We start from the raw sequence: 23,756 nt of genomic DNA on the forward strand, positions 1-23,756 counted from the left end.
TTTATTGGGATAATTTGAGCATTTATTAATTCTTCATATGTTTTTTTGTAATATATGAATAATAATTATTTAATTACTAATTAAATTAAGCATTTACGGCAACTACGTATAATATATTAACTTAATCATAAATTCTTAAATTTATTTCTACAATTTTATACATTTAAAACACTAACACATTTTTTTGTTTTTACAAACACATTTTGATTTTTTTTGTAATGCACCAAATATGCAAATATTTAAATAATGTTTAATACTAATTAAAAATTAATTACTTTACAAAATTGGGTATTAGTTTGATACATGTTTATGTCACGTACATATTTTAATATGTAGATATTTGTAATAAACCAAATTAGTATTGAAAATTGTTAAAAAAAGAAGAATAATAAGGAAGCACTCTTGTTGAATGAAAAGCGCCCTTGAAGCACGCAAAGTGATTTCTATAATTAACAAACAAATTTTTTATGCAAAACTTTGGTTGGTCTAAGAAAACTTATTTGCATGACGAGTAATGCCCAACTCTTAGGAATAAATTTTGTGACAATTTTTGGCGCCATACATAGCTCCTCTCAGGGGTTTTTTACTTATTTTTATGAGAATCAAATTTTTTACATTATAGTTATCATATAAGTGAAGAGCGAACTCGAACTGTGTTTTAGGTATGGTATATGGTCTGCTGTGGCTCCAAGAGTTATCATAAACTTTCTAAAAGGTTTTTCTTACCTTTTTTTAATTTTATCTATAACGAAGGCATCATTCCTAGCATATTTATATGTGCTTATTTTTATTTTATTAACAGCGTAGTTGTTTTTGTATTGTATGGCAATTTTGTATGAAAATATCAAAGCACATGAGAATTAAGTATTTTGTTTCAAGCCTATTCGCTATTAGGTGCATGTGAGCTGAAAAAGTATTGGGTTTGCATAAAGTGTGAGGGTCTTTATTGATCTAACATAGCCAAACCTTATTAGATATATAAAACCTTCAACTGTTTAAATTCTAAACATTGGGTTTGCAGTTAAGCAAAATTTTCAAGCTTTTTATATTGCTCATAGTTTACAATGAACATATTTATGATATTACGATGTACCTATTATGTTCTTAATGTAATAGCGAATAGTTTTATTTTGAATTTTTAAAAATATTTGAATTGCACATTATGCAAATAATGCAATTTTAATTTACTTCCGTTTTATTTTATTTTACATTTCTCTTCAGTTTTAGTTTTTTCCACTCTTCGCACTTTTTAATTTTTTCATTTTGTATCATTCATTTTTTATTATATTATTACTTCTTTTCTTAGTAATGTTAATTTATAGGAATGAAACAGAGAACGGGTTAGTTATACGATAAAAAAAAAAAAAACTATCCCGTAAAGCTGACTTCGACTTTAGCTTAGTCCTTCAGAAGTCATGATTCAATCACAAGAGGTTTGCTCGACAGACACATTTTTTGACGATTGCAGCCATTTTGCTCCCAAATCGAATTGACATCCGTTAACTGTGTTGTTTCTTTGCGAATTTTCGAAAAATATTTGTAGTAGAAATAGGAAGCAATCTGTCTACAAATACCCGATAAGTACTGAACTGCATAATTCCTTAGAAAATAATTTTTAATTTTATAGTGAATTTATTAACTATGCCACGATCTATAAGTATGGCTGAATTAATTTTAGGAAAAGTGAGGACACTAAGAAATCGTGCACTTTCGTAAACCTGTGAATATACTAAACCTAACCAAAATTTATCGTTCAACGTCAAAACCTCAACTATTAAATCGATTCGCGTTAATATTTCATTAGTAAATAATGGAGATGCCATAACAAATCATTGGACATGTTAACTTATTCAGGTAAAAGCCTAGTAAAAGTTCCGTAACTGTGAAAAACTGAAAAATGTACACGAATTGAAAACTCATTTGCACACAAAAATTACACTTTAAAATTTCATGCGATTCTGTAAAGTATTGTGCATATTGTTTTTTTGAATGAGCGCTGAATATAAAAGTCATATGTCAGTGAGAAAATGTTTATCAAACGCCATGAAAAGAAAAAGTTATTCTGCAACAGTGAGTATGAGTTTTGAATGTCACAATAGTGTGCACCGGCTGTCAAGGAAACTCACGAAGTTTTTATCAGTGAGTTTTCTGGTTCACAGTTTTGCTTTACAGAATCAGAATTTCAAAGTTTACACAATTTCATGTGTACACTCGTAAAACTCACAGATAGTGAATTGACCCCCAGGAGTCTACTGCTAATACGCGTCCAAAAATATCGAGAGAGGTGACCTCGACAACAAAAATCCGAAGGCGGAAAAGAAAAATTTTATCTCTGTCCGGAGATATTTGCAGTTGAAGTTGGCAATTTTCATGTGGTTGCTATAATGTTTTTGTGCACTGAAAAAGCTTTTGTGTACAAAGGGATTTTGCACGCATTTAATTTTTTATAAGCTCGGATGAAGGCCAATACCTTTTGAACGAGCTAAAATTTTTATTTCCGCCTTCGAATTATTGTTATCGAGGTCAATACGCGTCTTTTTTCACTTCTCTGGATATTTTTGGACGGATATTAAAAGTCGACCTTCTGTTCTATTAATTCCGTATGTTGGGAACATTCGTCTCCATTTAAGAATTTGGGGAATCGGTTTATATTTGGAATATTATATATATACTTATTTGACATATTCGGACCTCGTGAACGTGTTCCGAATATTTTAAATTAACGGTTTATCCGGAACGCTTCCATATATACCTAACGGAAAAGAGCTTTCCGAAATTTCAGAATAAAAAGGTGAATGAATACTCCCAGTGTAGCAGGACCGCACAAAAGCTTAACTCTTCTGTCAAAGTTAAGGTAGGAATATATTGTTCTAAGACAACAAGCCATTTTCTTTTATTTTTGTTTTTGTATTTTTCAAAAATTTCCCAATTCAGGATTTGTCACAAAACCACACTATATTAGAGTTAGATTGAAGAACTCTTCATCTCAGAATGCTTTTAATTAACACCCTTTTATGACAAAATGCATTGAACTTATGCTCATATAGGGAGTTTTTGAAACCAATTTGAGATTGTGCATTTTTGAATAAAATTCTAACGTACGGCATTCTACAAATAATTTCTGAAAGAATGACCAAACCAAAATGAATTATTTCCCCAAAAACTTTTGGCATTTACAAATTTATTATCACTACTTATATAATACCAAAGAAACTTTTCTACTACACATTTCACTAAAGGGTATTGAATTATTCCCCGTTTTCCGTACTTCGTAAAGGCAACCCGTCCAGATTTTTCAATTTGGGAGTGTCAAGGATCTGTCATCATTGGAGAACAAACATTTAGTAATTTAATCATGTTCAGAAGTACTGCAATACTCAAGCCGCCTTGTCTTTGCAAATGTAGGCCGAGGTGGAATTATACGTTTTTAAAATTCTCTAGAATGTTGAACCTCATAATTCCGACATACAGTTTAGCAGAAATACTGGAATAGAGAGATAAAGTCCAATGGAGCAAGAAATGCCAGCCACTGCTCTCTTAACTGCAGCGATTCCTGGTGTGCACGGAATTAAAGTAAGGCAAGCGACGTTTACAAAACAGCTTCCTTTTACTTAGTATTACACACGAGACTTAGCATCGACTTGAACAATTTTGCATTCCTCATCGAGCTTATAGCATTTTCAGGTCAAATAAAATATTTTCCAAGTCAAATGAAACTTTTTTCAAATCAATTGAAATTTTTTTCAGCAAATTCAAACGTTTTTCCAGAAAAATTAAACTTTTTTCCAATCAAATAAAACATTTTCAAATACAATGAAACTTGTTAAAATAAAATGAAAACATTTTCTAGTGAAATTAGGCTTTTTTTCAAATCAAACGCAAATTTTTTTCGAAACTTTTTTGTAAAACAAATGAAACTGTTTTCAAGTCATATGAAACTTTTTGAATAAAATTAAACTTTTTTTCAAGTAAAATGAAGATTTTTTAAGTCCAATAAATTTTTTTGACGGTCAGATTACATATTTTTTCAAATCAAATGAAACTTTTCTTGAGCTAGATGATAATAAAGCTATAAATGAAATGAGCCAGAATAAGCAAATAAATAAAATAAATGCTGGACTGCTTGCAGTTGATATTGGGAATTCCTGTTTTGTTAAACCTTGTATATTTTGTCAGTTCAACAATGATATTGAAAGAGATCATACACTCACTTAGCTAAGAAACATCTGTAGGGATAAAAGCTTCTTAGCCCATTGGAGACCTCGCTTCTGGAAAATTTGTTGTGAAATTACTCTCCGATAAACTATAGGACGAAAGTAGTAGTTATTGAAAAAGCCAGCCAATCATATTTGTCCCTCTAAAGGCGGCTTCTTTAAGCAGAGGTCTTAAAGGGAAGTGCTAATATGGTGGACAAAGTTATCCTGAGTACAAGTAAATTACTTTTATTCTTTCATAATAATTGTGAAACTACCAAAGCGTGCTTGATTATATCTCATATTTAGGAAAAATTATAGTAAATTGACCATTTTAGTGTTAGAAGTCCGAACTGTGGTAACAGCGCCACACTTGGTACCAGTGCAAAACGCCAGTGTAGTGCAGTTACATAGTTCTAGCACCATACAGTTACAGTCCTTTTGTTGTTCTAATTTCATCTGTTAATAGCAAAGCCGAAACCAGTTGTAAAATGATATGACCCCCGGAACGGTAACATATTGCAGAAACGAAACCGAAGATATTTTTAATTACCAGTTTATATTATATATATTTTTATGTTTCACTTCAACTCATTTAATTGAATTAATTCAATTTGAATTGATTATTTTTTAAATTTATTTTGATTACTTCCTTATTTTTTAATTTTTGTTTTTCAATTTTAGTTTGTGTTTAATTATTTTTTGTTTTGATTTATGTTACATTGTAAATTTTGTATTCTATTCTTTTTCATTCGTAATATTTTTTTTATTTCTTTTAATTTATTTTATTAGATATTTTATTTAATAATTTAATTAATAATTTCATAAATTTTTTATTTTGTGTTTTACGTTATAAAATTAGTTTATTTAACTTGAAATAATTTTTGCATTTTTAGAAATTTTCTTTTTTGATTTTAAATAAAGAAATAAAAAAAGTAAGGCGCGATAATCCCCAAAAAGATTTTAGACCAAGATTCTCTTCAAATTTATGTCGTGTTGAATTTTCCTACAAATTGGCGGGAATGGACCTACATGTTTTATGCCGACTCCAAACGGCACCTGCAAAGGAATATGAGTTTTCACTGAGAAGCTTATCATGGCAGAAATACACTCGATTGCTTGCCATATCACTGCCAAGGGGCCGCCACGCTTAGAAAAACTTTTTTCTAATTGAAAAACCTTGTTTCTAAAATTTTGCCGGGGTCGTGAACCCAGTATCTTCGGTGTGGTAGAATGAGCACGCTACCACCACAACACGGGCCGCAGTTTGCTTTTAATTTTTCTGATTTCGTTACATTTTTTTTTTTATTTGTTAAATATTTTCTGTTCTTTTATTATTATACCTTTCATGAACATGAAATAGTATATTAACTTTGGTCCGATGTTTGTAAAGTTGAGAAATATAGAAGATAGACTCACCATTAAGTATACCGAATTGATCAGGGCGACGAACTGAGTTGATATAGCCATGTCCATCTGTCTGTTTGAACGCAAACTAGTACCTCAAATTTTGAGATATCTCAATGAAATTTGGCACAAGATTGTATTTTTGTATTATATTAGACATTTGTCGGATCCGCTAGGATCGGACCACTACAACATATATCTCCCATACAACCGATCGTTCAGATAAGACGACTTTGGTCATACCTGCCGCAATTTAGAAAGTATAAACGTGAAACTCGGTGATATATATTCTAATATATCATAGAAGATATCCTGAAAAAATCACTTTGATCGGAGCTATATATAGTATATATCCCATCAGATAGACCGATTTTTGCAATTTCTCCCTTAATTTCCAATATAAAAACGTTAAACTTGGTGATATTTATTCTAATACATCATAGAAGATTTCCTGTAAAAATCATTTCGATCGGAGCTATATATAATATATATCCCATACAACCGATCGTTCAGATAAGGGGGTTTTTTGCCATTTTTTATTTTATATTTATCTTAAAAATCGTTTAGGTATGTACATCTGTTCACTATATATTTCTTATCTTATACATCCGATTATTTGGAGATTACGAACGGGATAAGATTATTGTTCAGCCCCATTCATGAAAGGTATGAAGCCCCGTCCTTACTTGTTTTTATATTATCACAATTCAAGAAGAAAAAATTATTTATGTTATATAATTTTATAACATTTTTTATTTATCAATTTTGTATTTTTTTTTTTTTTAATTTTACTTTATTTGTTATATTTTTTTTTATTTTTTGTTTTTTTGTCATTTTTATTTTTTTTTATTAATATTTTATTTTATATATAAAATTTCTTTATTCCCATTATTTTGGTTTATCTTATTAGATAATATTTTACTTCATTTCATATTGCAGTACTTGTATTTATTTTTTTTATTAGTTTATAATTTTTGTAACGTATATAATATTTTTTGAAATTTAAAGCACAAAGAAGTGTGCTCTTAAATCATTTCAGGCACTATAAATTTTAACTAACTTATTTTTTACTTTTATTCAGATATTTTTACATGGTTATGATTTAAATTAATTAAATAAGCTAATTTATAATAATTTCTATGCATTGTTTTCTACATATTTTAAAAATATTTTCAATGACATACTAAATTCTTATTTATAAAACTGTTTTTATGCAAACTTAAAATTACGATCACGTTTTTCATGTTTTCCACTTGAGCCACATATTTGCATTATTTTCTCAGCACACTATTTTTTATACATAAAGAAATTTATGTAAGTATGTAATCTCCTCAAACAAATTAGCTTAATATATATCATGTCTAATTATTAAATTATAAATATGAGTAAGCACAGAAAGTAGCAAACAAAAATTTTAATTTTCAAAGTATATATATACATACATACATATGTATGTGTGTTGTATGCATCATAAACAATTAATAATTATATATATAAATATATGTGCATGTATTTGTATAGCATTTAAATTAGTATGCTCTCTTAAAAATTAAGCACATTTGGAAGAATCCACAATTATTATATGAATATCGCACAATATCTCTTCAATAGCACGCTTTAACGCGCCCGCACCAATGCCGACATGAGTCTGAGAGAGGTTGGCTGATTTTATGATCTCATAGTTTTTTTTCTCTTGGCATTGTCAAGTTCGTATTTTAAATCCAAACACATATTTTAAGTTATGTTGATGACTTGAGCTGGGGGGCTCGTTGCTGTAGTCGTAGCTAATTTGATTACCCAGGCGTTCACAGCTTTAGAAGAAACTAAATTAACTATTTTAATCATCATCTTTCTTGTCTGTCTTCAGGTCATATTTAGCACACAGTTCTTCTGGTGTATAACTAAAAATGAAAGAGGAAGAAAAAAATGTTTATTAATAATTTCTTTGTTTTAGATAATGGTTGCATCCTTCGATTTACCCAATAAGGTTTTGTAGATCACAAACGAATTTATAGACATAGCGCTTGCCAGCTGTTTTATGGATAATATTTTTATCATAATAGTAGCGTAGACCTCTGCTTAATTTTTCATAATTCATTTTCGGTTTATTTTTGCGAATACCCCAACGACGCGCAACCTTTAAAGAGAGCAATAATTCATGCATTAGTTTTGATGTAAAATATTATGGTGGAATTTGCTTAATGATGGTATGAGTATATTGAGACGTGAGTGCCAAGTACTCGTGAAGTTCGGCGAGTAAACACAGCGATGCACGTCTAGGATGTAAATATTTTTTTAAATTAACTCTTCAGCTTTATATCCGTAACAAACAAAATAGACGAGTCGCTGTTTTGTAATGGGCTTATTATCGATAGGAAAATTATCGATTGTCAATTCATTGGGAAAAATCGATAACTTTTCTGCAACAAATCGATAATTTTTCGATAACATATTGATAATTTGCCGATAACAAATCGATAGCTAACTTGTCGTTAACAAATCGATAACTTTTTGATAACATATCGATACAAAATGCACACCCTTTTGATAACAAATCGATAATTTTTCGATAACAATTACATACGTTTCGATAGCAAACCAAAAAATCTCCTTTGACACGCGGATAAGAAATCGGTAGCACTCCGATAACAAATCGATAAGCTAACATATCGATAAACTTTCAATAAAAAAAACTAATAACTCGTCGATAAAAAATCGATAACCTTTATTATCTACAATACACCCATAACAAACCGGTAAATCGTCGAAAAAAATTAATAACACGCCAATAACTCCTCGCTGACAAATCTATACTTCCATAACATATTGAAAAGAAGCCGGGTTTGACTTCTAATCGTTCCCCTCTTTTTATGTTTTGAAAATTATAAAGCCCAGAAGATCTAGGCTGTGCTTCTATTCCAATTTGCGTCATAATACTTTTTAATTTTTCACAGAAGTTGGCGGGACGGGATCTTCATCAAGCAGGAAGCGCGGGGCTGCAAAATGTGCAAATCCTACGACGCTGAACTCACGAAGTTTATCCTCTCTCTTTAGAGACAAGACTCACAATGGACACTAACTGGGCACTTCCTTATGGCGTCCCATGCTTATAAGTTAGGACTCGACATTAAACTCACAAAGTTGCTCCTCTCCCTAAAAAGGCAAGACTTAAGGCACACAATGAACACACTAGCTGGCCCCTGTCTTTTGGCGTCACATGCATATATGTTAGGCTGCGTCAGTACCACCAGATGAAGGAAGTCCGAGCTACAGGAAGAAACTGGGGCGGCAGAGTTGCCAAATCTTGAGGCAGCAATTAATCTAGTTGCTAGAAAACTTCTAGTATTTGCCAATAGGACGGAGTAGTTCTATAATATAAGCCCTGGTGCCTAAATGGGGGTTTTCCGTTTAGTCCCTGAAAAATTATGGCAATATTATGGGCACATTCAGTCTTTGTGAGGTCTTTATTGACCAGCGAGTTCAACACAAGCTAACATGGCGGGACGGGAACTAGATGTCAAATGCCGAGTCTGAAACTGCAAGGCTATTCATGGCAGAAATACACTCGGAGTGTTTGCCAAACCACTGCCAAGGCACAAACCCGCTTAGAAAAACTTTTTTGCTTTTTCTGAGCCTTGAACCCAGGAACTTCATCGTAGTAGGCGTAGCACCACATATCCCACATTAAATAGTAATTTGAGAATTTTTAATGGACTAAGCTGATTGGTTTCCGTAGTAACAGTATTGCTACTATCGTAACACCAAAAAATAAGAATCTCATTGAACGTGAAGACACCCACTTTAGTTCTTCTTTTTCGTTCTTATTTGAGAAATCTACTACTTTATCCACTACTTTTGCAATCTTTCTCTCAACTTACCTCATCAGGATCTGTAAGTTTGAATTCCCATCCATCACCAGTCCACGATATAAAACCCTGGCATGTTTTATCCATCAGCAATTCCAGCAGAAACTGCCATAATTGTATGGGACCAGAACCGGTGAAGCACGGTACACCACCTTGCATTGGATAAGCACCCATTAGCGCTTTCTCCAAACTCATTGTATTCATATATGCCGCTGGATGTTGCCCCGCATGATGTACACCCCATTGATCGGTAGCTGATTGTCCAGTCATTGATTGAAACCTCGTTGGATCATAGGATCCATATTCTGATGCATATGCATCGGGAAATGGTGAGCGTCCATAGGCATTGTATTTCTGTTCATTAGTCGCCGCTGTTATACCATAAAAATCAGCACTGCCATCTTGATAACTTTGATGCTCTTGCGATGAAAGTGTACTGTGATAGTCATTATCGTCATAATGGACACCTGAAGCGGCTGCGGCAGCCGCTGCAGCAGCAGCACCAGCCAAATGCGCAGGTAAACCGTAAACGGATGAAACTGAGAGATCAGCTGGATCACTTTGACCATTGCTACTACCGCTACCCAAACTCGAATAGGATGAAGTATTTTGTGTGCCAGGTTCTTCTTTCATTTGATGTTGAGTATAAAGTGCAGCAGCGGCAGCAGAGTTTCGCATTGCCATTTGCATGTAATTCAAATTGGCACTATTGTTGTTGTTGTGGCTGGGTGTTTGACCGCCGCCGCCCGATTGATTGGAGTTGATGGTGGATGCATTGCTGTTAGCGGAGGAGTTGGATTGTTGTGATTGTTGTTGTTGTTGTTGTTGTTGCTGCTGTTGTTGCGCATGAGAGAGCAGTGATGTATTATTGTTTGCATTTTGTGATTGTTGTTGTTGCTGCTGCTGCTGTTGTTGTTGCGTTTGCGGGGGCGGGCTATTGTTGCTGTGATCATGCGGATTGTTACTATAGCCTGAAATGATGAAAAAGAGAAAAAAATTGCATGAGCAAAATGCAATGCAGACAATTACATATACATTTGTATATGTATGTATTAAATTTAATTTATTTTTGAGTATTGTAGGATAAAAGATAAGAAATTATAAAATACATATTGGATCGAAAATGAAGTTGGGCTATACTTGAGGCGTTCCAAGTCAAGTGTTCCCACTCGAAAAAATTTATACCTCCAATACCCATGCACATATGTAAGTTTGTGGAAATGTTGTTATTGTAAAGTACATTAAACGTAAAAAAGGTTCAAAATATGAACAGCTTGCTATGAAATTTCCCTCTTTCTTCCTTGAAATTGTTTCGGTAAATTGTTTAAATTTTCGTATTGGGTTTTTGAGACTTTTTCAAATTTTTTAATTACGTGCCGGTTTAAATTTTTTTTGGATTTGCCCAATTATTCACCTACAAAAAATGAATAGATCTCAGTGTGGGAGCATTTCAATTGGTGTTTGCTATAGGTTTTTGAAAGTTTTGAGCTCCTTTGTGGTACAGTTTCCAAAACCCATAAAAATATGAAAATTCACTTGTTCTTACAAATTGACACGGAAATTGTTTGCAAAGAAATAACCGGGCTTTAATTTGAGCCCGCAATATGCGCAAAACTTAAACTGTAACCCGATTGATCCCGAAAGCTTCAAACGTTTTTTGTTTGGCATACAAATTTTAAGTTACTTTTTGCTTTGAGCGAGCTTTTCGGCCGAGATTTGAGAATGCGAAATTTCCTTTTCCTCCCTACGCGTTTGGAAGTTTTGAGGTCTTTTTCAGGGAGTCCAATATTTTATTTATATTGAGCAACACTTCAAAAAATGCAAATCGAATACGAAAATTTTCAACTTTTTATGTGTACCTTTCATGAAAATAAAATGGTATTATAAGTTTGTCCGAATCTCGAAAATTGTAAGCCCTTAAAGGAAAAGAGATAGACCTCCCAGACGCATACCGAAGCGATCAGGATGAAAAGCTGAATTAATTTAGTCATGTACGTTTGTCTGTCTATCCGTCTATCTTTTTTAACGCAAATTAATGCCTAAATTTTTGACATATTTTAATGAAATTTGGTGAGCGAGTATATGTATTTAGGTGTCCGATTAAACATTTGTGGGAACCGACGCACAGTGTTCGGTTCCATAGGCCAAAACTAAAACAATCAAAGTGAAAAGTTTGTCACCAAAAATGTCGTTAATGTCTCTTATTAGAACAGCTTGTTAAAAGGTATATTTGTTTTTATTGTATTCGAACTGTACTCTTTAAGAATAGTATCAAAAGTGAGGTTATGATATTAGTTGGATTTTGCAGTGAGAGCAAGTTAAAAATAAAGTGCAAGTTTCAGCTATCTAAAAATACATAAAATATAATTGTATTGAAATAAATAAAAATGAATATTGAAGTCAAACGTATTTACTTCATTTTGAAATAATTTTAGTGTCTTTAGCTTGTTGCGTTTTTTTATTTAAAATTTCACCAGTGCCTTTATTAGTGTTTATTTGCACAAATATATCAATTTTAGACTTATATTTTGTTATTGGTCAAAGTTTTAAGATTCTAAAGTGTTGATATCAGCTGCCACTTTCTGCCACTAACTATGTTTTGTGACAGTTTTCTGATAGCGTCACCCTGATAAATTATTACAAATAAATAAATAAATTATTATTGTATGTTATACGCAAAAATTCTAAGCATTCCAGCAAAAAACTCTTTTTTATATAACCTAACTAAAATGAAAGCTAGAAATCCCTGCCTTCTAACATTACTTAAGATTTCGTAATCATTTAGAAATTTCTTTAGTTGACTAGATCTACAAAATAACTTTCAACACTTTTTAGGTACATATTTTTAGCGCATTATTATTATTATAAAAAAAAAAAACTGTTATAATATTTTACCGTCAAATTTAAATTTATAATCTGGTACGTCAATGGCATCACATGCGAAAAAATTAGTACAGTAGTTTCCAACAATAAAAAAACAACAAGAATATAGTACATACATGAGATTCAATCTCCACATTTCCCCAAAAGGCGTGCCTACATCAGCCAAAAGTCTTAATTTTATCAAGCCATTACGTATACACACGCACACAAACACATACTTACATATACATATACATATATCACCAAATGTATAAACTCTTTTTCTTAGCTGCACCCCATTCAGTTAAAGTGCTGATTCGATGAAATTCGAAAACCAATCAAAATCAAACTCAACACCAATACCATGGCGTATGAAAATAAAATGAGCTCCAAATGTAGCCAAAACAAAAACATACATAAGACAAATACTTAAAAGTTTGGTACATGCGCGCCACATCATAGCAATGGCTCTTAGTGTGGTGTGAGCAAAGCCAATGAATCGCGTGATTGTTGGTTGGAAGTATATCTGGCTATAAGAATGTATGTATGTATGTATGGAAGTGTGAGAAGAGCACATTACCCCAACATTGCTCCAATATATCTTACCTTGGCAAATGCATTTGAAATGTGCGACAATAGAGCTGTATGGAAGCGTTCATTCATTCATTGAGTAGCACTCATTTGAGCGTAAACAACAATTTCTATATATAATTATGTATATACTACAAGCGAAAAAAAGTTCACAATAAATAACTAACAAATAGGTTGGTTATGTTTTAGGAGAAATAAAGTGATCCACTGGTAAATGATGCGAGTAAAAACTTGATCCATTGGCGATTCTCACAAACCTGTTGAATGTTAATAAGTAAAGTAAGACAAAAATTTCATCGCGAGACTAAAACTTTAGCAGCTTTGTAGAAGGAAAGCAGATGTACATACATATATGTAAGTATTTTTATTTTCTTGCTTGAATAGTAGTTACTCAGCCATGCTGGTATACATATGAGAAAGTACATTCATTTATATTTATGACCATTCATTAACAAAAAGGTAAGCTTAACTACGACTCTGTGAATGTCAAAAATGCCAAAAATGATTGAGACACACGCTGGTTCTTTTATACATGTACACAGCTTTTATATTGAGCTTTCAATACAAAAAAAATCTTTGTTGGAATGTATGGGATGTTCCATCGTCACGGGTGGGACAATTGTAGGCGTTATTTTATTTTTGTTAAATCATTCTAATAAAACCAGCTGGGGATTTCTGGTTCTAATTGACAGACCGAAACATATAACATTCAAATATTATTGTTATGTAAACAAATTTACAACATCTTATTATATTTGCAAACCATAATAAGTTTTACAAGTTGTACTCGTGCGTATCTTGCGCAACCAATCTAAAAGTCTCTTATCAAGTATCAACAGAAATCAGCTGTTGTATCTATCAATTAAAACTTACAGCTTGCGCTGCGTGGCGAACGAGAGCAACTGCCGGTAATTCAGTGCACATATTCACAATCCCCTGCAACAATCGCGAGTACAACAATCGCGAGTACTCCACGCATGTATGGAGTACTCGCTATGGACCAAGCGTGTGCTCCAAAATTAACCATAATTCATACAAGAAATATGGTCCAATTAACATTGCGATGTCCTAGCACTGGACCATATACTCCAGCTCCGCATTACATCAGAGTAATCCATGAGTTACCCACAGTCCAATACAATCTTTTAAAAACGAGCAATGATCGGCTTACAATGTGTTCGTGTAGAAACATAAGTTGGTCCATTCCTGCATTACAGCGGAGTATAATGGTAAGTACCCTTCAAAAAACGCGAGTACTCCATAAATAGTGTAAGGAATACTCCGTTAGGAGTATAGGAGTGTTCCAAAACTAATCTGTATTCATACAAAATAAAATTAAAGAAAAAAAATTTTTTTTTAAAATAAGCTTTTATTATTTTGGTTAATAAAATTAACTAAAAAGTAAACAATAAATTGACTCTAAAGAAATATAACACTTTATAAGCTTAAACTTTGTAAGCTTAAACGATAATTAGGCTTTTTGGTCTGCGACAAAAAAAGTCTATATTGTACATAATTATATATTTTTAACATTAAAACTTTACACCTAAATTATTAAAACTTACAGTTTATATCACAGTCCAAATTGTTCTAATAAAAAAACGTGTTAAATTTTGATGGTATAATTAAGAACATTTAGGATCTCATTTTCTTGCTATCGAAATGTAACACGCTTTTATTAGAACAATTAGGACTGTGATATAAACTGTAAGTTTTAATAATTTAGGTGTAAAGTTTTAATGTTAAAAATATATAATTATGTACAATATAGAATTTTTTTGTCGCAGACGAAAAATCCTAATTATCGTTTAAGCTTACAATGAACTTATAAAGTGTTATATTTCTTTAGAGTCAATTTACTTTTTAGTTAATTTTATTAACCAAAATAATAAAAGCTTATTTTTAAAAAAGTTTTTTTTTCTTTAATTTTATTTTTTACTTTTTAGTTCGTTTTATTAACAAGTAATAGAAGCTTGTTCTTAGAAAAGCCTTTTTCTTAAATTTAATTTAAATATGATTTTTTTTTTTAATTTTTAGTAGGGCAAAATATTGTTTAAATTAGTTACGTAAACTTTACTTAGTTATTTGTAACGTTTCTCATTCTATCAATTTCTTTTAATGCATCAACATTACAGGGTTTCTTCGAAGTCAACTTTAAACAGTCAAGTTCTTCGATTCGAATACCTGCTAAAGACCTACATAACTCGGCTTTTGACAGAGAGCACATATAAAATTGTGTCAAACAGTGTTAACTAACTTAAAATCATATTTTATTGTGACTTGGCCTATGTGGCGTTCAGTTTACAACTACTCATTGCAGAGCTCTGCTCTGTGTGTTAAATCTGTTTTAAAATAATAGCCGTATTTTTTTTTTAAACGTAAACCTCTATACGCTTATAATTTATATGGACTGCTAAGAGCCAAACTTTAAATACACCTCTGAAGTTGCTGCGCATAAAATGTGTGCTAATAAATTCCAATACGCATTATACGTAGATGTAACTGAAATATGTGTTTTTGTTTCACCCCCTACACTAATTCTATGTATTCTATGTGTGTCCACAATTCATCGCAACTGATTTAGTTATATGTTATACACAGGCATACCACAGAGGGTCGTGTCTCCGCTTTTCGGTACACGCTGTAGCTGTAGCTAGTTGTTTAACCACTGCTGCTAGATGGGTCTCCTAAGCATTATGTAAGCGAGGATAGGCGTTTTTTTTTCACGCGCAAACGTAAACCTATACGCGTGTATAAAAAAACACGGCTAATATTCCAACTTTCGCTTAGCTAAAATTCCATCGCCAAAAATCTGTAAAACAAAATCAAGTGCGCAGAAAAGTATGCAACACTTACCGATAAGAGCCTAACCGCGTTAGCGTTCGTTGTATCACAGAATTTTTACACTTTGAAAATGACGGCTGTTGTTTGCAAGGTTGCATTCCTTTGAGTGTCCGTTTTCACCATCTGGATTAACAAAGTCATGAGCCTGGGCATTCGCGCAATTTTAGTGATGTAAATTGCATGGCGCCAGCGCCAATGCGGTGCCAGCTCAATGGTAGCTCATTGACGAAATGACTCCAAGCGAATTTTTGACGCTAGTATGAGTGTGGAGCACATTTTACTTGCGCTATTGAGTGAAACGACTTTTGTGTGTCAGGCACGAGTTTGGTGTTATTGGCGCTACTGGCAATGATGACACTGAGCTGTTGACGGTAGCGCTGGTAGTTCAGCTTTTGAATCAGAGAAAGAATTGATCACCCGTGTAAATTATTATAGCTTTGGCCGTTTAAATTATTATGGTGTATTTGTATATTTTAGATTTAATGCGCAATTAATATGTGTGTGTTTGAGCGGCCAAATAATAACAGTAGTATTGCTAAAGTGCTGCTTAGTTGATGGAATGTCGCTAATTTCCTAGCGATGATCAGCAGATTGTCAATATTTCGTTCAACGGGCGCGCGAAATTGCCACATCTGCTCAAATTTTCCAAGATTTTCCATTCTTGATTTAACTGAAGCTGTTATGCCAATATTTTTCAGCCAGCTTTTTTCAAATAGGTAATTTTTCCAAAAGCAAAATAAATTACAGAAAAGATTACAGAGTTAAACAGCCTTAAAAATTCAGCTATGTTGGTTATACACAGAAATACAACAGAGGGTTGTGTCTCCGCTTTTCGCAAGCGTTGAGATTCACCACGCGTGACACGCGTGATTCACCACGTCCAAATATCACAATCCACGGATAGGTAACGACGGGCGGCGCGTTTGTATGGGACATAGCCTGTTATGCCAAAGTAAATACAAATCTTTGCCGATAACTGTGTTATCGATTAATTTATCGAATTCTAACAAAGTAATATTGCATTGTCATCGGAGTTATACATGTGTGCAAAATTTCAGCTCAATCGGACATCGGCAAGTGTATCAAATTTAACTTGCAAGATTCCATTACAGACAACAAAAGTTAAACTAAATAAAAGCTTATAATATAAAATGTGCTCCAATTAACATTGCGATGTCCTAGGAGAGGAGTAGGTGGTCCCACTCTCGCTTTGTTTGTGAGTATTCCATAGAGTACATACGTGAGAGTACTTTCCAAAGTACTTTCACTGTAGTACTCCATGGAACACCCACAGAGGATCACATGCAAAAGTACTAAAGAGGAATTGTGTCGGAAAGAATTATCGAAGTGAATTTAATTTAAAATGAAAGTAAATGAAGAGGGGCAATACAACTTTTATATTTTATACTACGAATATTCTTATGTTATTTATAGCGTTTGCGAGAATAAAGAAACTAATATTTCTCTATACATACTATATATAGTATGTATACATAAAACCAGTGCGCGGTTGCATTTTATCAGAGTTGCCATAGTAAAATTTTATTATCAGTTATTTGTATGCAATATTTTACTTTTGGCAACCCTGTTCGATCGTCATCGTGTCGTGATCACGGTCGTTAAAAAACGAGCAATGGTCGGCTGATGGTGGTCCGCACACGCATTGCAAAGGAGTATTGTTAGAGTACTCCAACATGAAGAAAATGGAACATGTAATCCTAAAATTTTTGCAGGGCACTCCAGTGGACCACATGATCCAACGATTTTTGCAGGGTAGTGCCATAGTACAAATATATTTCTTGTGTGCTCACAATCGTTTATTTTTAACAAATTATTTTAATAAAATATAGCTAAACAAAAGCATTACGACCAAAATTGCGCAAAGCTCGCTAATAGCCCGAATTTCCATCTTTATAACCAAAACTTTATTTATAGATTTGGATTCCAAATAAGAGCGAAAAAGGGACCCGTACATAAAAACAGCAATTAGAAATAATATATATGATAGTTGTCAAGAGTGGCACAAAAAGTAAGCACTATCTATACTTTACGAATATATGGAAGTAGCTTTTTTGCTAAAATACTTTTAGACATATGAAAATATGGGAAATCAAAGACACTGTGTGACACGAAGAAAATATCTGGAAATTCATACCATTTTTCTAGTTTATATCGAAGATCTAAATATGACTGCATACAAGATTTTCCCCGGACACCCTAAAAACCAAGAGTTATGGGAAAACCTCTCAACTTACTTATGCGCCTTTTAAACTTATCCGGTTTGAATTTTAAACTAAAATGAATAGAAAAGTATAAAATCTTGAATAGTTTGTTAAACAAAACCAAAACATTTTAAATTGCTCATGAAGCAGAATATATGGAGCTTTTTACGACAAGTACTCTATTTTGTAATTGTAGGGTATATTAATTGTGGAAAAGAGGGGGCGGAAATTAGAGCGAGTTGCAATGATACATAGTCTGGGAAATACGCTCTTCATTCCTTATTTTGGATAAATATTTAGCTCGACAAATTTTCCCGCGTTGCACGTACACGATTAAAAGTTTGAGCGCAAATTCGAAACAATTTTCTGCTACATATATACAAATTATGGCGAATGTTGACATCACTAGGCTGTTAGTAAATAATCACGCAACAACAAAAACATGAAGCAACCACTCTTATATACATGTCCACGTTAAAGCTAGCAACACTTATGTAGAAGGCGACGAAGAGATATCTCACACATACACACATGTGGTAATCAGCCGAAATAGTTACTCACACATACACACGCATATGGCTATAAACTACAGATATACATGCATGTATATAGCTGTTTATCAAGCAGGAGCTACAAGAGTTCTAGAAGGTGAAACGTCTAGACCTTTGGAGAAATATGCAGACGAGGCAAATAAGAGTATAAAAGTTTGATTTAAACACGCAATTAGTTGTGAAGTATAAGTGCCATTGGGAAGTACTCTCAATGTAGCCTAATAAAGACCATTTTTGCATTACTCGATATTGGAGTGATTTATTCAACAGTTTAGCGATTCGAACGTTAGCAGAAGGTTTGAAATAAGCGGAATTTCCCAGAATTCGCTACAATGTGTATGTGACAAAACCAAAGTTGTTTTAAAATTTATTTTATACCTCTCTTCCAGAAAATGAAAGCGCATAACTGGATCTCAATTTTAAACTAGAGAAATCCACACTTGTAGGATACAAGAATAAAAAAAGAGAACAATCGATTGCGCGGTAGCCTGGTTTTCAGCTGACGTGCCTAGGAATGCTGTAGCTTGCTCTACCTACTGAGCTTTCAGATCTGTAAAACAAAACATATCATAGTACTTTATATATAACAAAACTTTTCGAAAAAGAATCTTTGACTTGTAGTACTTTTTACTAATACAGTTTTTAATTTTGAGGTTTTCAGCAATAAATTTAAACTCTCAGGTTTTATTAATAAGCCACAAATGTATACAAGTTTCTATACACAAGTTACTACTTTTCATTAAGTTTAAAACTTAAACCCATTAAAATTAGAAAACAAAATAGTAAATTGAAACGTTTTGAAAGTGAGTAAAATAAGTTTGAAAAATTGCCTAAACCGATAAATGGTTTAAAGTTTTCGCTAAAATTCAAGCCGTGAACTTAATATACAAAAGGATTTTAAAAATTTGTTTATAAGTTTCGGTTTTGAATTTTTTGCAATACGGGCCTGTATTGATTCCTTTTTTCTCCTTTTGCTCAAAATAAAACCCATTTATTCTCCTTAAAGTTTGAGTTACTTTGTGGCACATCGTTGAGTTTTTTTTTTTTTTTTTTTGAACAAATTCTTTAAAGTATTTTTGTTTTGTTTCGTTGCTTTAACTTCATGCCAAATTTTTAAAAATTGTAAAAGCTGTATTTTATTAAAGCTCAGCAATAAAATTGGCGTAGAAAATAACTGAAACTACTCTTTGTCATCTTATGATTTAAATTACATATGATTTTCAGTTTGTCACATATTAGCATATATCCCCCATACAAACGATTTTTCTGAAAAGGGGATTTTTGTCAAATCCTCCTCAATTTATAAGATTGAAGCATCAAACTTCACCATATGCTTTCGTATATTGCATATATTGTTCTCTGAAAAAATGGATGGGATCGGTCGTATATATGGATATATATTTTATACCCCATATAAACTGTGATTTTTTAACGGCTAGAAGCTTCAAATTTCATCGTTTTCATAGGTTTTACATGCAGATCACAAAAAACGTGAAACTTAGCATCATCACAAAAAACGTGAAACTTAGCATCATCACAAAAAGTACCTTCCTATTTATTATTTTATATTTATCTTAAAAATCGCTTAGGTATGTACATCTGTTCACTATATATTTCTTATCTAATACAGCCGATTATTTGGATATTATGAATGGGATAAGGTTGTTGTTCAACCCCATTCATGAAAGGTATGAAGTCTGCCGAACTACACACAGCCGAAGACAGTCGCGTCCGTACTTATTTTTCCATTAACATCGCTTATAAATAAATTTTTGGTAGGTTTTAATTCTTCCCACATCAAATATTCAATGAGGTCATTGCTCGTATTGAAAACCAAAATAAATGCTTAGCCGAATTCAATTCACAATGCATTAAATTTGAGTACTTAATCAAAGGAACCCAAAATGCCATCATCAATATTCAAAATTTGAGCTACTCTTCACATTAGATTATCAAAAGAAACCCCAAATAATAGTAGACTTATGCAAGTTAACGAAATTAAAATACAACATAGATCAAACATACAAACATACATGTGCAAACACAAAATCACAGTCACTTAAATACGCGGCGGGGTGTCATTTGTACTTTGAGTAAAAAAAAAGTCAATAAATATAGCAGAGCAAAATTGCGGACAGAACAAAGCAACTGAAACTTGTTGATTCACAGAGTTGCGGTCGCATGGCAATGTCAATGTGGTGGGACAAAACACAGCCTTACATACATATTTATTTATACAATGACTTGTTGCTGTGTATTTGCTTTAAAGTGTTACGACTCGTACAACCCTCATAAATATCATTCGTGTTTAATAGCCACCCACAACAGCCCCATGAGTACATATACATACACGCTCACATCTATGTACACACACAAAGCTAATACCCTGTAGTGAAACGAACTAGTCAAAATCTTTATATCACTGGTACTTTTAACTGCAAAAGACGTGGTTCAACCGAACCAAGTGAAAATAATTCCAATACTACTTTGCATCGTACATAAGATACTCGCATTACTTGGCATAACATATTTGTTCGAGATATAAAAGCCTTTTTGTGAATTCTTTGACTCTGGACTAGTGTTAGAACTACAGAAAAGCGATCATAGTAAAATTCGAAACACCATACTACATTTCTTGGGCCCAATTGCAGAACATACAGCTTTCTTTTTAACTCCAGAGTTATCATCTAAAGAAAGGTTAAGCTCATATAATTTTAACAAGTTTTAAAATTAACTATGATTTAAAAGGTTCAGCAAATGAACCATTAAGACTTATTTCCTAAAAAATAATCTTAAGTTAACATTTTGTTATTGTAAAAATACAGGTACGGGTTTTCAGTGTGGGTTTATACAAAAGCTAAAGTTGACGAAAGTTTAAATCTGCAATTTTCGAGCTTAGAATTGGTTTATTAGTATGAGATAAAGCTGCTGCTAAAGTTAAGCTTATTTTAGCTTCGCCAATTTCGCTCTATAAATACAATTTTACTACTAATTGCAGTTTAAGCATCCAAAGTGTCAGGGTTGAACTCCAATTAACCTTAACTTGCATTGAAATGCTGGGCGTTAAACTGTCAATCTAGGCTTAAAAATAGTCAGTAAAATTTTCGTGTTTTTTTTTCTGTGAGAAGTGTCCTGGAATGAAAGACTTCGCACAGGCCCGAGCATACATATATACTAAGTTCCCGGTTATAAAGCGATAGAAGGTAACGAAAATGCCAATTACTTGGCATAGGAGGGCGCTATACTCAATGAATCGACGAAAAGAAAACAAAAGTTGCAAATGATAGATTAAGCAGGAAAGACATGTGTGCATCTCCGAAAATCAAGGGCGGTGGTGGGTGCATTTGTAAAAATAGAGTTTCTCAAATAACGCTAAAATATAACTTTCTACGACATGTTACGAAAAATTATCAGAGGAATTTAAAAGTTGACTATAAAACTCCAAAAATGGAACATTTCTTTGATAGTTTAATTATGTTTCAAAAAACAGGTGTCAACTTTGGTAGGTAAAAAGCCATTATTGTGGGATTTTGTTATGGATTTCGGTAGAAAAAAAGTTCGCCAGTGGCAACTCCTATTTCGGTGTCGCTACCTGAATTTAAGACGTATGAAATATTGTAAATATTTATTCACCCTGCTACAATTATTCCTGCCCACGCATTGTGAAGCCTAAATCGAAAATATCATAATAAGTTGCTATCTAACACAACGTAGTAGAAAACAAGTCAGGAAATCTAAGTTCGGGCGAAACCGAACATTACATACCCAGCTATACACTTGAAATGCTGTTATTGTTTGTTTTGTGTGCTTAATAGTATAGGCTATGCAATAATACATATACATATGGTTCTATTCTGAACAAATTTTCTTCGAGTTATGGCTCCCGAAACATAGAAAATTGCTAAGTCATAAAAGGGGCGGTGCCACGCCCATTTTTTTTAGTTTTAAGTTTTTCCTATTTATTGTTATAAATCCACTTGGGAAATGAAATACCATTGATATAAAGTTCTCTTTTGTATAGATATAGCTTATTTTATTCGCCCACGACTCTCTTAAAAATCTTTTATATAAATGTGGGCGTGGTCCTTAACCGATTTGGTTAATTTTTCTCCAAATCATTCCTTATAGTAAAGGCAACCTCTCTGCCGAATTTTGTTACGATAGGTTTAACGATTTTTGATTTATGATTAATATTTGTAAAAGTGATTTTATCACAAGTGGGCGTTGCCACGCCCATTTTAAAATTTTTTTCCAAATTTTTATCAAGCGTCTCAATATCAGTCCACACATCAAATTTCAACATTCTAGGTGTATTATTTACTAAATAATCATGTTTTTTGTGTTTTCCAAAATGTTATATATATAAAAAGTGGGCGTGGTTATCATCCGATTTCGCTCGTTTTCAATATCAATCTATTCTGGGTCCAGATAAGCTCGTGTACCAAATTTGGTGATGATATCTCAATATTTATTCAAGTTATCGTGTTAACGGACAGACGGACGGACATGGCTCAATTAAATATTTTTCGATACTGTTGATTTTGATATATGGAAGTCTATATCTATCTCTATTCATTTATACCTGTACAACCAACCGTTATCCAATCAAAGTTATAATTCCCTGTGTACAAGTACCGCTGGGTATAATGACTAAAACGTAGTAGATCGATTTCCAAGTTTTCGGAAAACGTAGCAAACCTTCTATGATGGTAAACAAGTTGTAACCCTGCTCTGTACACTCCAATATTCCCCAAAACTTGAAATCTACAGTTGTTAAAATTGTCATATATTTTGTCCATTTCGGACTAGTTGGATGCTAGTCCAAAAATTCTAATTGTAAACTACACATTTTACTGCCGACTTAGCTATTTCGCTGCAAGCTACCTACAAACTTAAAATATACAACGCATATACCCCAAAAATGATTGCCTACTGTTTTATGCCACATGAATGCTTGTTTGGGAATTTAAATAAATTGCAATTTAATTACTTGAAATTTTACGTTTCACTCTTCGCGCCGACGTACAATGCACTCATCCCATTTGGCACACAACCCACAGCCCACACACAAAATTTTGCTCACAATTTAGAGTTGTAAATGAGCTGTTTGCATACACATACAAATACATAGTATGTATGTATGTTTGTATGTATGTACATATGTTTGATTGTTGGTCGTTTGTGCTCTGGGAATAAGTATTTACATTTACATTTATCACA

General features: G+C 32.8%; 1 protein-coding gene across 2 annotated transcripts in view; it reads right to left on the bottom strand.

Annotated features, from left to right (window-relative positions):
* pnt (pointed) overlaps positions 1–23,756 on the bottom strand; it is a 531,360-nt gene continuing 507,604 nt past the window's right edge. For both annotated transcript variants that reach the window (XM_067762142.1, XM_067762141.1), the window contains 3 exons: positions 9,479–10,437; positions 7,580–7,737; positions 1–7,501 (listed from right to left, as the gene is read on the bottom strand). In XM_067762142.1, the coding sequence (XP_067618243.1) occupies positions 7,438–7,501; positions 7,580–7,737; positions 9,479–10,437 (1,181 nt within the window). In that variant the 3' untranslated portion in view covers positions 1–7,437. The remainder of the gene's footprint in view (positions 7,502–7,579; positions 7,738–9,478; positions 10,438–23,756) is intronic.

Source organism: Eurosta solidaginis, chromosome 1, assembly GCF_040869045.1.
Source record: "Eurosta solidaginis isolate ZX-2024a chromosome 1, ASM4086904v1, whole genome shotgun sequence".
In the NCBI taxonomy this organism is placed as follows: domain Eukaryota; kingdom Metazoa; phylum Arthropoda; class Insecta; order Diptera; family Tephritidae; genus Eurosta; species Eurosta solidaginis.